Source organism: Heterocephalus glaber, unplaced genomic scaffold (assembly GCF_053883595.1).
Source record: "Heterocephalus glaber isolate CG9 unplaced genomic scaffold, H.glaber_assembly_v1.0 deba00001429, whole genome shotgun sequence".
NCBI classification, from domain to species: Eukaryota; Metazoa; Chordata; class Mammalia; order Rodentia; family Bathyergidae; genus Heterocephalus; species Heterocephalus glaber.
In genome coordinates this window covers 19,750,621-19,763,649 of record NW_028258294.1, presented here as the reverse complement: position 1 = coordinate 19,763,649, position 13,029 = coordinate 19,750,621, and the positions used below count along the sequence as shown (strand labels likewise).

The window sequence follows — 13,029 nt, the reverse complement described above, 5'->3', positions numbered from 1 at the left end:
CCACCCTGGGGGAGACAGCTGAGGGCAGCCCTATTCCTCACCCACTGCCCACAGCATTCCTCAGTTAATCCTATGATTTTGACTTTCCAGGAAGATCTGGAACTACATGCTACCCATTAACTGTTACACTACAAAGTTTATCTTACTGAAATCGTGTAAGGAATATAAACAGGTTGGTGATTAACGTGCAAGGTAAATGCAAAAGAATAAAGATATGATCTGGAACAGTTAATGTTTATAGACTGCTTATAAAAAGTTAATTTACTCACCACTATGTCGCAATGAAAATACTTATGTTTCTTGCCACATGGGGACAGTAGGTGAAGGAAAGCATCCAAATACTGTGACGTCTAAGACAGGTGTGTGTAGAACTATTTGAGCTCGTGGTCTGGCTTCCTCAGCTCTGACTATCTTTCAGCCCTGATGACTCACTTTGTCAAGCGAAATGATTCTCCATTTGAATACTACATATCCTTTCCTTCTCAATGCAGCTTCACATCACGCCTTCTTGCCAAAATTTAGCAAACCTGCCAGGGAGCAAGATATTCCTCAGGCAGACAAGGTCCATTTGTCCCATGAATGATACCTAATGCTAATACCGTGTTCTGGAATTTTATGCCCATCCAGGCTTCCATTAAGTTTTCTACCATGAGTAGGCTGAATATATAGTCACTGATCCTCTAAAATGCTGTCAAAATCATTCCACTGCTTCATTCTGTGAAGATAGGACCATCACTAAATACCCCATTGTCACCCTAGAGTGCTCATAGCAAACTTCTATTACAAGTAAATATCTACAGATGTCAAGATGGCATTTTCAGAGTCCATGAGCACTTAAAAGCCCTCTCTGAAACCTAGCCTTTCGTTACCTTCAAACTTCTCAGAATAACACTGTTGAACCGTTTGTCATTTGTGTCCCACCTTTGGGAACTGTGTCAGGAGTTGACACCAGTCCTCCCACTGCAGTGCTCGGCCTCCGCTGTGACTATTGCTGGCAGGTGGAGTAGTTACCCAGGTAGAAAATGTGATCTAAACATTTTTCTTGTAGTCACTTAAATTCTAGCATAATTCACTATCGTCTTCTAAAAATCTTGATTCTATTTACATATTTCATGGTCTTTACACACAAAAGAAGTCAAAATAGAAGCAAATATTGGAAGCTTTTTTTATTAAGAAACTATGTGTGTGCATTGAATAATGCCTGCTTTAGAAGTTGGGTAGAATCTTAAATAAACTCTTAATGATTCAGGTTTATACAATGCATTTACCCTGAAATATGTGCTTGTGTTCCTATGTCAGCCATTAATTTAACCCTTGTTTACACTATCAGCTTCTCACACTAGAGAAACTATTTGGTATTTACACATGTGTGTCCTACTTATTTCACTTAAGAGTATGGCCTTGATATGCATCCATTTAGCTATAAATGACTCTAGTTTTTCATTCTTTATGTCAGCCATTAATTTAGCAACTGTTAAAGGGCTTAACAACCTTTTTTTATATTCCCAATAAACAAGACCCTGACTCAGCAGGTAGCTTTTCTGCCTGGTATTGTTTTATTGGTGTAATAGCTTTATGGCAATGATTCATTCAGTGCTTTATTGGCAACAAGGCAAGTAACTGTAGTTAAATATCTTTCATGATGTGGTAATTTGCAAAACTGAGCATCTCTGATTTTGTATAGTGGTATAAAATCCACTGACTGGCTCAGTCCCTCTCATTTAATGAATGTCAATTTTTCATGGCTTCATGTGGATTTCCAGGGGGGTGGAGAAGAGTCAAGATTTCTATTTTCACCCATGGATGCTAAGAAATGCCTGGCTACTCCTCAGTGGCTTTTTATTTCTGTGTGTTTACACTTGCAGCTGCGAATCAAAGCTTGGAAGATAGGAAAGCATTTTGTGATGGTACCTATTAGCAAGTCTCCTCCAGCTGCTATAATTAATTCAATACTTCCTTTTCTTTAAAGGTGACCAGATAAACTGTAACCTGCCAGTTTGCTTTCTCTGATAAAAGCTTTTCATTTTTCTTTTAACTTTCCTTGCTCCCTCAAATCAGCTTTGCTTTCTTCCTGTCTTCGATGCTGTGTACCTGAACCTAAGACTATTACATGGTCTGAAAGCTTTCAACATCAGTGCTGTGATCAGCTAGTAAAGCAGTCCAATTTCTACTTTGTTCAAATAGTGCTTTCCTGTCTTGTCTGGGAAAAGTGTCTGCCAATTCATTTTTCTCTCCTTATCAGCAAAACACATATACACGGTGCTTGTGTTGCTTATATAAGACACAGGAAAAGTCCCTGAACACTCAGAAGATCAGTTAGAAAACCCACCTGGGCTTTTGCCCTTATCCTAAAGCACTCACTTTTGTTTGCCATCAAATGAGAAAGCAAATGGATGGAGTGCTGATTTTACAGATGCCAGCCATCGCAAATTATTATGCCTGATAATGATCTTCTTCAAAGAAAGAATATTTATCACGTGTTTAGCTTTTTAGTCATTGTTTCCCTTCCCTACACACCGCAGCCCCCAAGGCTAGTTCATGTGAAGATAGTCTTGGATGACTGTGACTAACATATTGGAAAAATTCTTGGCAAAGCTACAAGGGGTCCAATCGCCTTCCAAAACACTCTGACCAAATATGGAATTATAGGATTTTTATATTAATCACAAGGAGGACTGTTTAATACCCCAAATATAATTCACATTTTGCCATTGGTTTGGTCACTTATTTTTTGTTGAGAAGCAACATCTTTTGTTTTCTGTAAACACCCAGAAGGAGAAAAGAATAGAAGCAGGAAAAGGCAAATGTTAACATAACTCTACTCTCAGTACTTTCAATTTTGTTTCAAAATTGTGAGAGAATTAAAACTTGTGTAAAACATGAGCCACTTTGTTTTGGTCCCAGCCTTATTTCCTTTTCAGTTTTGTTTTGCCTCTTGTGTTTGTTGGAGTTTAAGATAGAGAAACACAGAGAGGAAACAAAAAAGAACAAACATAAGATTTTCTCTGTCTTTCTATTTTGCTATCATTGCCCATCATGTTTACTCAGATGCAATTCTTCAGCAGCTACTGTCTCCCCACTGTGCTGTTGAGATTACATGGGTAAGGGCATGGCCTAGGCCATGTGGAGTCAAATTCTGGTTTTACCACATATTGGCGCCATGATCTTGTGGAAGTAATTTAAACTCTTTCCTAATCTATGAATTAAATTAGCATTTTCCCACCTACTGCAGTGAAGTCCAAGTAATTTAATATTTGTAGCACCTCTCCTAGCAGTGCCTGTCATCTAGTAAGCCCTCAGTTCTCACTGTTTTTGCCCTTAGAGCTCTTATAATCCAAACAACAGAGATAACACATAATGAACCATGTGGAAGTGTATGATACATATTTTAAATGCCATGCAATTACAGAAGATTAATGAAAAAATATAATTAGCTACAGAAACTGGCGTTTAGACTACCTTTACCAATAATAAATACTTTGAGGTCTTTGTGCCTCCCTTTAAACTCTCTTAGATGTTCCATTTATTTCTCCCAATTTTGTTCTTCCAGTTTTGTACTCTCAATTTTTTAACTCAAAGTTCATATCCCTAGCTCGAATCAACATTGAAAATATGCCATGATTTATTCTCTGCCTGACTGGAACTCCCATGGAAGAGCATGGCTAAATATAACAGAATGTGCAGACTAAGAAACATGAGTGTCAAGGACTCTGGCATTTTTTTTTCTAATAGATGGTCTTGGTTTAAGACTTTTTCATTGTAAGAGTGAGAAACTAGCTGAGAGTGCACAGCATAGTAAAGAACCATGGAAATGTCATGAAAAACTATGCACACATAATAGCAAGCTTATCCTGCACCTGAACTTCATCTAGGACTAAAGTATACCAGGGAAAGCATAACAGGTTCCCACTGTACTTCACACTTGGCCAGAGACACCGTTAAGAAACAAAAGAAAATTATAGGCACAGAGTCTAGTAAGCAAAGCCCTGGCCTGAGGTCCAAGTCACTGGAAGAGCCTGGATAAGCTACTTCCCCTCTGTTAGAACCTCAACTGACAAATCTGTAAAATGGATATAATGTTACTTTCTCCACTCTAGAAAAGGCCAACAGGAACCTAAAGATATAAACAATTTACAACCTTATACAAAATCAAGTATGTAATATTACCAAGTGTTTATCCTTGAGATACTGTTTGACTCATTGAAGACCACAGCAAGGAAGAAGGATTAATTTCTATTTAAAGTACTAATGTAAGAAACTATGTTTAAATTTATTAATTTAAAAAGTTGAGGATATGCTTGTTGATTAAAACCATGCTGCACTGATGAATAGTTATTAATGCACAAAAATTTTAGTGGATCCTGACTTATTTTAAATTGTAAAAGTTATTTCATCTTCACAAATATGTAACACTGACTTATGGCCACTCGTGACCTCAGAGAATAATTTATATTTACTCATACCAGCGTATTATGTTCACATCTTGTTCACTGTCCTGTCTGTGGTGATAATATGCTCAGTATTGTATTCATCTGTAACACGTGCTTTCGTCAGAAGGATAATGATATATTTGGGATGTCACATACCACAAATCAGGTCCTTAGAAAACTATGAATACCTACTAGGATGCCTGGGGTCTCCCTGATATTACAGTAGGTGATGCAGTGACACCACCCTGGGACTAGTGAAATCCTGCACTTTGGGGAGTCTGGTTATAAAAAGAATATGTTTATGCCCGCACACTCTAATACCAAGCCCATAGCTTTTGTTGGGTTCTCAAAAGATGAACCAGTAATCACAAAGGGAATAAGTGGCATGTAGATGAATTAAGACCTAAATGTTTACTAACCAGAACTATGCTTCTTGTTTTAGGTGTTAAAGTTTGAGCCTGGCCGTTCCAAAAAGAAGGGCAAAGCTAAGAACATGGCTCTTGTTGACATCCAGCTGGATCACCATGAACGATGCAATTGTATCTGTGGTTCAAGACCACCTCGATAAAACAGTATGCACATACTTATATTAAGCATGAAAGAAATTTCAGTTTAAGGAGGCTGTAGTAAGGGACACCCCCTACCCCGCCAAAACTGAACTTACTACTGTACTAACTTGCAATACAATGAATGCATGCGGGTCAGCCTAGATTTGTTAGTGCCGTGGCACATAGAAAGGTGCATCATCAACTTCTATGTCCAAGAATATAGGATTGCAGAAGGGAGGGCAGGGGAATGGGGAAAAACTAAGAACCAAGGTATATTATGTAAAGGTACAAATTTCCAATGATGAATGTCATTATATTGTATACCTAAAATGTATCAAAATTAATTAAATAAAAGAATATAGGATTGCATTTAATAATAGTATATTGTATACACACAGATACATCTATGTCTATATCTAGTGTAAATAGATTAAAGGGTTTATTCAGTATATATAACCAGGTATGCCAGAGCTTACATATGGCTGAATTATTTAGACCCTCAATATTTTGCCAAAATAAGAAATGTATCAAATCTATGAACCATGTCTTTAGGAAATTAGAAGAGGAATTTGTTTTTATTTTATTTTTTTTGGTTTTTTGGTGTTTTTTTTGGTACCGGGGATCAAACTCGAGTCCTTGAGTTTGCGCAGCAGGCGGTGAAACCACTGAGCTAAATCCCCGGCCCAAGGAATTCGCTTTTAAATTTTGAATCACAAACCATTTTGAATCTTACTCTCTTAAAGAAAGCATCTTGTACATAAAAAGCCAGACGATGAGCTTTTCTTATATATATATATGCCTTAGTTATAAAATAGAAAAAATATGATTTCTGAGAAAAAGGCAAATATCTAACCATTTTTCCCATGAAATGCACTACATATTTACTAATATAGTACATGATTACTTATTCTCAAACTACACCTTAATATGAGAGTATTAGAAATTAAGTCAGTAAATTGTCTTTTTATGCATTCTGCTGTGGCATCCTGCTTCATTTAGTACATATCTCAAAAAATTTCTCAGAGGGATTATTATAATCCTTCAAGAGACAATTTATAAATTGTAGTAAGACTTTTTGTTTCTTTCTTTCCAAAAACTCCTCCACAAAAGCAAATCATTTCAGGAATGGCACAGGAATTGTGTGTGACCCTCTTAAAATGGTGTTCTTTGAAAGATTTGGGAAGTTGAAAGTCAAAAAAGGAAGCATTAAAATATAGACATAACTGGAAATTAGATGGACTACTTGATAGAGTCCATATTTAATAATAGATTTGAGCTCTACAAACTGTTTCCATAATTTTATGTATTTTCCCTTTGTGTTCCATATATATGTGTGTGTGTGTGTGTGTGCATTTACAATGGCATTTTAAATTTAGCAAGCCACCATGGATTATTTATAGCGTAAAAGCTTTTTTACATTAATAAAGCCACCAATTTTTGTTGACGTTAAGTCCTTACTCATATACTCTCTCACCATTCTTAATTCTTAATCCTCTTTCTGAGCCAGGTGGAAACTGCATCTGGGTCTCGCTCTTTCCAAATCTGTGAAGCATATTTTAAGGAGCCAACTGTGAATTATGGAAGCCAAATTTGGATCTGCTCTCCCACTAGAAAACTGTTTTGAATTTGCTATTGGTAAAGTAAATTTTCCTCCCTGGCTCCTTTGTGTCTATTTTAAATAGACTGACCCCAGGAGTAGGAAGTGATTCATCTTGCTCAGAAGCTAGACATATAAGAGGAAACACCAAAATCAAGATATCTTAGGGCTACTCTGTCCTGACTTGAGAATCAAATGGAAAGCTGATTTCTTCCATTGATTCCAGGGCTGTACTGACCACCACCAGTTTGTGACAGGGATATGTGACAGGGCTGGTTAAGATGAGCGGCTTCAGAAGAATCCGCTTAGATCTCTAACCATGATGGTCTCAGATCCAAGTTCTCAACTATCCTTAGGTAGCTTATTTCTTCTCAGATCTTTGAGCTGGAAGATGTACACTTACTGGTAATGTACCTTCTAAAACTTCCCTAAAAGTATCCAGTGTTTCTACTCAGAGACTGAGTGGTAAAATTAAGCATTCTATTGTTCAGTCCCCCAGATCCTAAAGCACAATCAGAAATAGCCTAGGTAATAATAATAACTAGTAATCTGGAACCACTCTTCCCCTTCATGCCTACTTGCAAGTTTCCTGTGAAAACATTGGCTTCCTGTACCAAAACCAAACTGTGTGCTATATCACTCACTCTAGGTTTTGCAGCTCATATTGTAGCTGAAGGTATGAAAAATTAGAGTGTTTTACCCAATTTTCAGTATACCTTCCAAGCTCCAATAACCAGGATGCTTTTCAGTTAAATCCTTATCTATACTTTGTATTTATTAGCTGAAATGTAAGCAGACATATTCACTCAGTTTTCGTTTTCTTCCCTGAGTGTTTTATTAAAACTTCTCTCCTGGTTATCAGATATCTATCATACTTCCAACATTAGCCAATAAATCAGTTTCATTGCCATCAAAGGAAGAAAAATCTCACTGTACAAATTATATTTCAAAACAAATGCTAATAAATGCACATTTCTGTATGGTTCACTCATCTGGAATAATGCCTTTCACTTAATATGTTCTTAGGGCAAAACATTTTCATAAGTAGAGTTTTTATGTGTTTTTGTCATATTGTAACATGCAACCTTTTCTTTTCATAGTTTTTTCTATAGCAAGTGTAATGTCTCTTCATGCAAAATAAATATATATTGCTTTTGAACAAAGCTACTCCATTATTTAGTACTAACTTGCAGTTTTAAAAGGCATACAGTGTTACAAACATACTTTCACAAATGCATATAACTGTTTGGAGTGACAAGATTGGGTGATTTGTAAGGGTTCCCTTTTATAATGGCTGAAAGAGTGAACACCTGCTCCCAGATGACAAGCTGCTACTGTATCCCTGTCTTGAAGCCATAGAGTGAGATGGAACTTGGGTTTCATTGTCTTGCTGCTCCTGTTGTTGACTTCTCCATTTGTCTTTTTCCCCATGGACCTTCTAATGAATTACCTTCTCCTCTGACTCTGCCTACCTAAGAGAGTTCCTATCATCTTTCTTCCTAGGAGCCTGAAATCTTCAACATCATAGCCACATTTTCCTTTTCCCCTCTCTGTTGTCTCCTACAGGTATACACCCCAGCTGCTGGCTCAAGGATACCAGCTAAGGGAGACAAGTTAGCAGCTACTTTTTTGTAGCATATTTGGTATACGATGTGTGAAGGAACACAGAGCTTAAAAACAGATCTTCTAGTTACAAGAATTTTTGCTTTTGCTTTTAGATTAATGTTTATTAACATGTCCTGTGGGAGGCAGGATAACAGCTGCAGAGTGTTGAAGCAAACTGCAACTTTAGTGGTTTTAGGTTGTTTGGAAAAAGTGAGTGTATATATATACACATATATACACGTATATATATATATGTATATATATGTGTATATGTGTGTATATATATATATATTCTATGCTGAGAATTAATTTTAACATCAGAAATACCAGTTAGCCTGTGAGTCAGAGTTTGATGGAGAGATGGGGGAAGGATCAAACCATTCTGTGTGTAAGAGCTAATCCAGATTGAGCTTTTATGTGAAAAATCATAACTGTAGGTAAACAGCATTTTAACGCACATATATTAAGAATTTTATTTCATTTCCTAAAATGTGAATGTGTCCAGTTTTACTCTAAGAATAATTCAACAGATGTCCAAATGGATTCATATTCTCCTAAGGTTCTCTGGTAAAACATTAAATTAAAATTTGTAGATTAGTATTCATGCCTCAAATCCTAGGAAATACATTTTTGTTTATTGACAGCCCTGATCAAATATGTTGGAATAATTTGATGATTTAATTGACATTTTCTCAAATTCAGTTGTTTTTAAAGATCAAGTTAAAGATGACTCGGGCCTCCAAACTTAACATAGCATTCTGGGACAGCTTAAATGAAATAGTTAGACATCAATGGATAAGTAACTAACTGCTTAATAGAAGGCTTTTCCTGCTCTTCAAGTTATAGTTCCAATTCTGAAAATTAATTTCTATGTATTTTTAAAATTTCACTTCTATGGCAATATCTACAAACTGTTTAACAGAACACAGTAGAAGAGAGTGGAGCTGGGTCTATCATGAAGGTTAATATACTCAACAAGTTACGTGCCAAGAAATCTTCATTTTCTTACAAAATCATTTGGCTCTCTAATTATTTTTAAATGTTGGATACTGTTTGCCAGATTTTGTATCCAGAAACCAAATGTTGAAATCATTCATGGATTTAATTTACATTTTAAGTAATACCTGCAATATAAAGTCTCCTTTAAAAATGAAAATCTCTGGATCGTTTCCTAACTGGTCTCTTTGGTTGAAGTCACATTACAAATGTTTTGTTTTCCACCTTCTAGTTTTTTCTAGGCTTTCCTTTTCTCCCTGTGACTCTCATACTTCTTTCCTTTCTCACCAGCCTCTAGCCACCAATCTTCAAGTTAGAGATATTGATGCCTACTTCGGGGAGTTATAGGAGGTAGGGGTCATTTGAGGAAATCAAATGCAGTTTCCCAAGAGAGCAACTAGTAGGATGCAATCATCAACTGCTTTAAGAAATTACTGCTTCTTGAGAGTGGATCACTTCATGTAAATATTTCAAATATTGTCCATTTTGATGAAACTTCAGAATATGATGGTAGCTACTTACTGATGTCTGTCAAAGGAAATTTAGCCACAGTCAATATGGAGGAAACTCACTAAAATATTGTGTTAGTTCATTTATTCACCAACAAAACATTAAAGTCCACTATGTATTAGGGATGCTTTTGGGTTCAAAACACAAATCAGATCAGTGAAGAAAATAAAACCAAAGAAAGATATTCTAAGAACAAATATACCACAATAAAATGCCTAAGGTGAATACAAAGAATAGAGAGAATAAATTCAAATAATTTCAGTTCAAAACTATGGAGTAAAAGAAAGCAAAGGAATCTGTAGCAGAACGATTGGTGGTAACTTAGAAAGATTTAGTAAGCACCTTATGCTCTTGCATAGATGGCTAGCAAAGTTTAGCCTTTCATATTTAGGAGAGGAAGCTGTAGAAGCTCTCAGTGTCATAAAGGGCTAGGCAGAAAGTGAGACCTTGAGCATAGTGACTCGTCTCCCAGTTTCTGGACCTGTGTTTCCTCCTTTACAAAACATGATATGTAAGATATTCTATGAATCTCTTCCAGCAGAATAATTCTCTGATTCTGCATTTTGGAAAATGGCAAGCTACAGGAAGATCCAGGGCCAGAATGTAATTTATAGATAGAGGTCCTTGAAATATTAAAGATGAGACAATAAACACAAGTGAGACTTTTGAGACAGGAAGGGTTGTGTCTCTCCTGTGGTTGTCTAGGCTATGTATACAGATACCTGGGAAGTGCAATTTGCATGAACTAGGACTACAAGAAAGGCTAACAAAAGAATCCAAAGATCTCAGTGGTAGGGTGGGGAGGAGAGTGTAGGCTTGGGCACTCCTGGAAGAAGGAGTTCTGTGAGTTAGAATTCCAGAATATTCTTCTGGGAAGATGAGGGATGCCACAAGGAGAGGTCAATTTTCAGAGCACATTTCTCAGAAGAGACTGGGAGTCCTCTTTATAGTGACAAAGCTGCAACTATGAGAAAATAAGGACAGAACCAGGAGGACATCCATAGCCAAAGAGAAAAGGAAGAACAATGAGTTCATAAAGCTCACAAAAATGTACTCTGAAACTCTAGTAAGTACCATAGTTACTGAGGGCTGGTTAAGTGCTCAGCCCTGTGCCAGACACAGAATATTCACAGAATAAGACACATGTGTTTTTTGCCCTTACTGATCCAGAAGAGGCAACGTAAATATTGTGTAAGTACAAAAATAACCTATTATATTTCCAAAAAGCAAAAACACAATGTGGGATGAAAATAAAAGGTAGAGTCCAGATCAGGGGATAGGGAGGGATTCCTTGAGAAGATAACACTGCTACAGGGCCAAACAGTTTTATCAATGTCAAGAGGAATGTGAAAGAAACAAATGGCATTAGAATGGAAAAAAATGCGATGAGGTTAAGAAACTCTTTTGAATGTTTGAGCAGTATTAGTGATGAAATAGAATGAGGTGAAAAATGATGTCAATAATTTTTAGGAGACATCTGGCATAAAAGGCTGGGAAGGTAGAGCTGTTTTGTGCTGAGCTGGAGTAAAGGGAAGAGCAGGAGCTTTGGGGAAGATTTGTTAGATACTAATGCCAAGTTGCCTTTGATACCCACATGGAGATGTTAAGTAGGCAGTTAGATCTGTGGGTATGGAACTCAGAAGAGAAGTCTAAAGAAGAGATGTAAATCTGGGAATCATAGGTATTAAAAGCCACAGGCATGGTCTCCAAGATTCCCAGGGGAGGGTGAAGATTGAGGGAAAAGGATCACAGGATAATCGGAAGAGTATAAAAAGATCCTGAGTGCCAGAGAAGAAATTGTCTCAAGGGTACTGGGTCAGTTTTTATCAAGTATTAGAGAGAAGATGTAAGAGACAGTTACTGATTTATCTGCCTAGAAATACTCCTCCAACCCCCACCTCCACTCCTGTTCTGGGAAATGTCACTGTCTCACAGCAGTATCATCCAGTAGAACTTTTATTGATGATGGCAATGCTCTGTATCTATGCTGTCCATTACTGTAGCCACTCGCTGCATGTGGCTATTGAGCACTTGATATATGACTAATGAGGCCAATGAGTTTCTAAATTTTATTCACTTTAAATCTGTATTTAAACATAAATAGCCACACATGACTAGTGGCTACTATCTGCCAGTGCATCTCTGTGTCACCCACAAAGTTATAGCTGGAATAATTGTCACACACACACACACACACACACACACACACAGACACACACACTAGCTGCAGCTAATTTCCTGACCCCAGGTTTCTTGAGATATATGGACCTAAGAAGAGACTGAGAGAGTCCCTCTTTGGCATTATATTGTAGAATGTGAAAATCAATGTCTATTGGCAGTCATGCTTCTTGCCATGTAGACCAAAAACTGCAGAGAAAATCAAACTGCAAAGAGAGGTGGGGAGAATGACACCAACACCCAGAAAGTAGTTACAAATCTCGAGGTAGTCCTTGGCCGCTTATCCTGCTGTCTAACCAAATCCCTCTGTTGAGTTGTTTGAGAATCTTATATGGTAGAGGTGTAAGTCCTACAATGAGATTTTGTGAAAGGAACTGTGATGGAATGAAATGGAATGGAAATAGAGTGAAAACCACTTTTTGGAGAAGTTGTTTGGTGAGTAGTGGAAGGAGAGAGATACAGTTGATTCATTATCACTGAACTCACAGCCAATAGCCCACTATAGTTTATATCTAAATAAAGCTTATCTGACATGTATTTTTTCACTGTAAGGCACAGCACAATCTTCTTGCAGTTTAAAACACTGGGAAGCATGTCAGTGTGGGTTTGGAGCTTCCTTGAGATCAATTTAAATATCAAAATCACCAAAAAGTAAAACTAGAAATGTGAATATCACACCACTAAGTAGATCGTGAAAAGTACACTTGTTTGCACTGTGAGTGCTATATAAGAGTGATTTCGGCTCGGAACATCTGTATTTTAAACTTTTTCAGTGCTCTGTATTGTGTGTGAATGACAATAAAAACACAGCACATTGATTGGTTTTGAACAGGAAAATTTGCAAATATAGAATCTATGAGTAAGGATATTGACTGTAAGGACTGTGCTGTTTATTGACTGCTTACAAGATGCCAAGAAGTTTTCTGAAGCTTATCTAACTTCAGTAATAATTGAATACTAAATTATTTTTATGAAAATGAAATAAATTAGTATGTATAAAGCAATTATATTGTGTTAGTGAAGCACATGGTGTTCAAGTAACTTGCCAAAAGTCAGCAAGTAGTAACTCCAGATAATGCCTCTATTACTCACATGATCACATTCATAAGCATGAATCATCATACAGAAAGCAGAACCAAAAGATGTATTCAAAGTCTTCATATGT

At 36.8% G+C, this 13,029-nt stretch overlaps 1 protein-coding gene across 8 annotated transcripts in view; it reads left to right on the top strand.

The window, feature by feature from the left end:
* Pdgfd (platelet derived growth factor D) overlaps nucleotides 1-12,788 on the top strand; it is a 247,557-nt gene extending 234,769 nt beyond the window's left edge. For 3 of the 8 annotated variants that reach the window (XM_087212345.1, XM_087212347.1, XM_087212344.1), the window contains one exon: nucleotides 4,873-12,788. In XM_087212345.1, the coding sequence (XP_087068471.1) occupies nucleotides 4,873-4,998 (126 nt within the window). In that variant the 3' untranslated portion in view covers nucleotides 4,999-12,788. The remainder of the gene's footprint in view (nucleotides 1-4,872) is intronic. The other 5 variants (XM_087212346.1, XM_021251569.2, XM_004874019.3 and 2 more) reach the window with 3 other exon arrangements.
* Nucleotides 12,789-13,029: the final 241 nt, after the last annotated feature.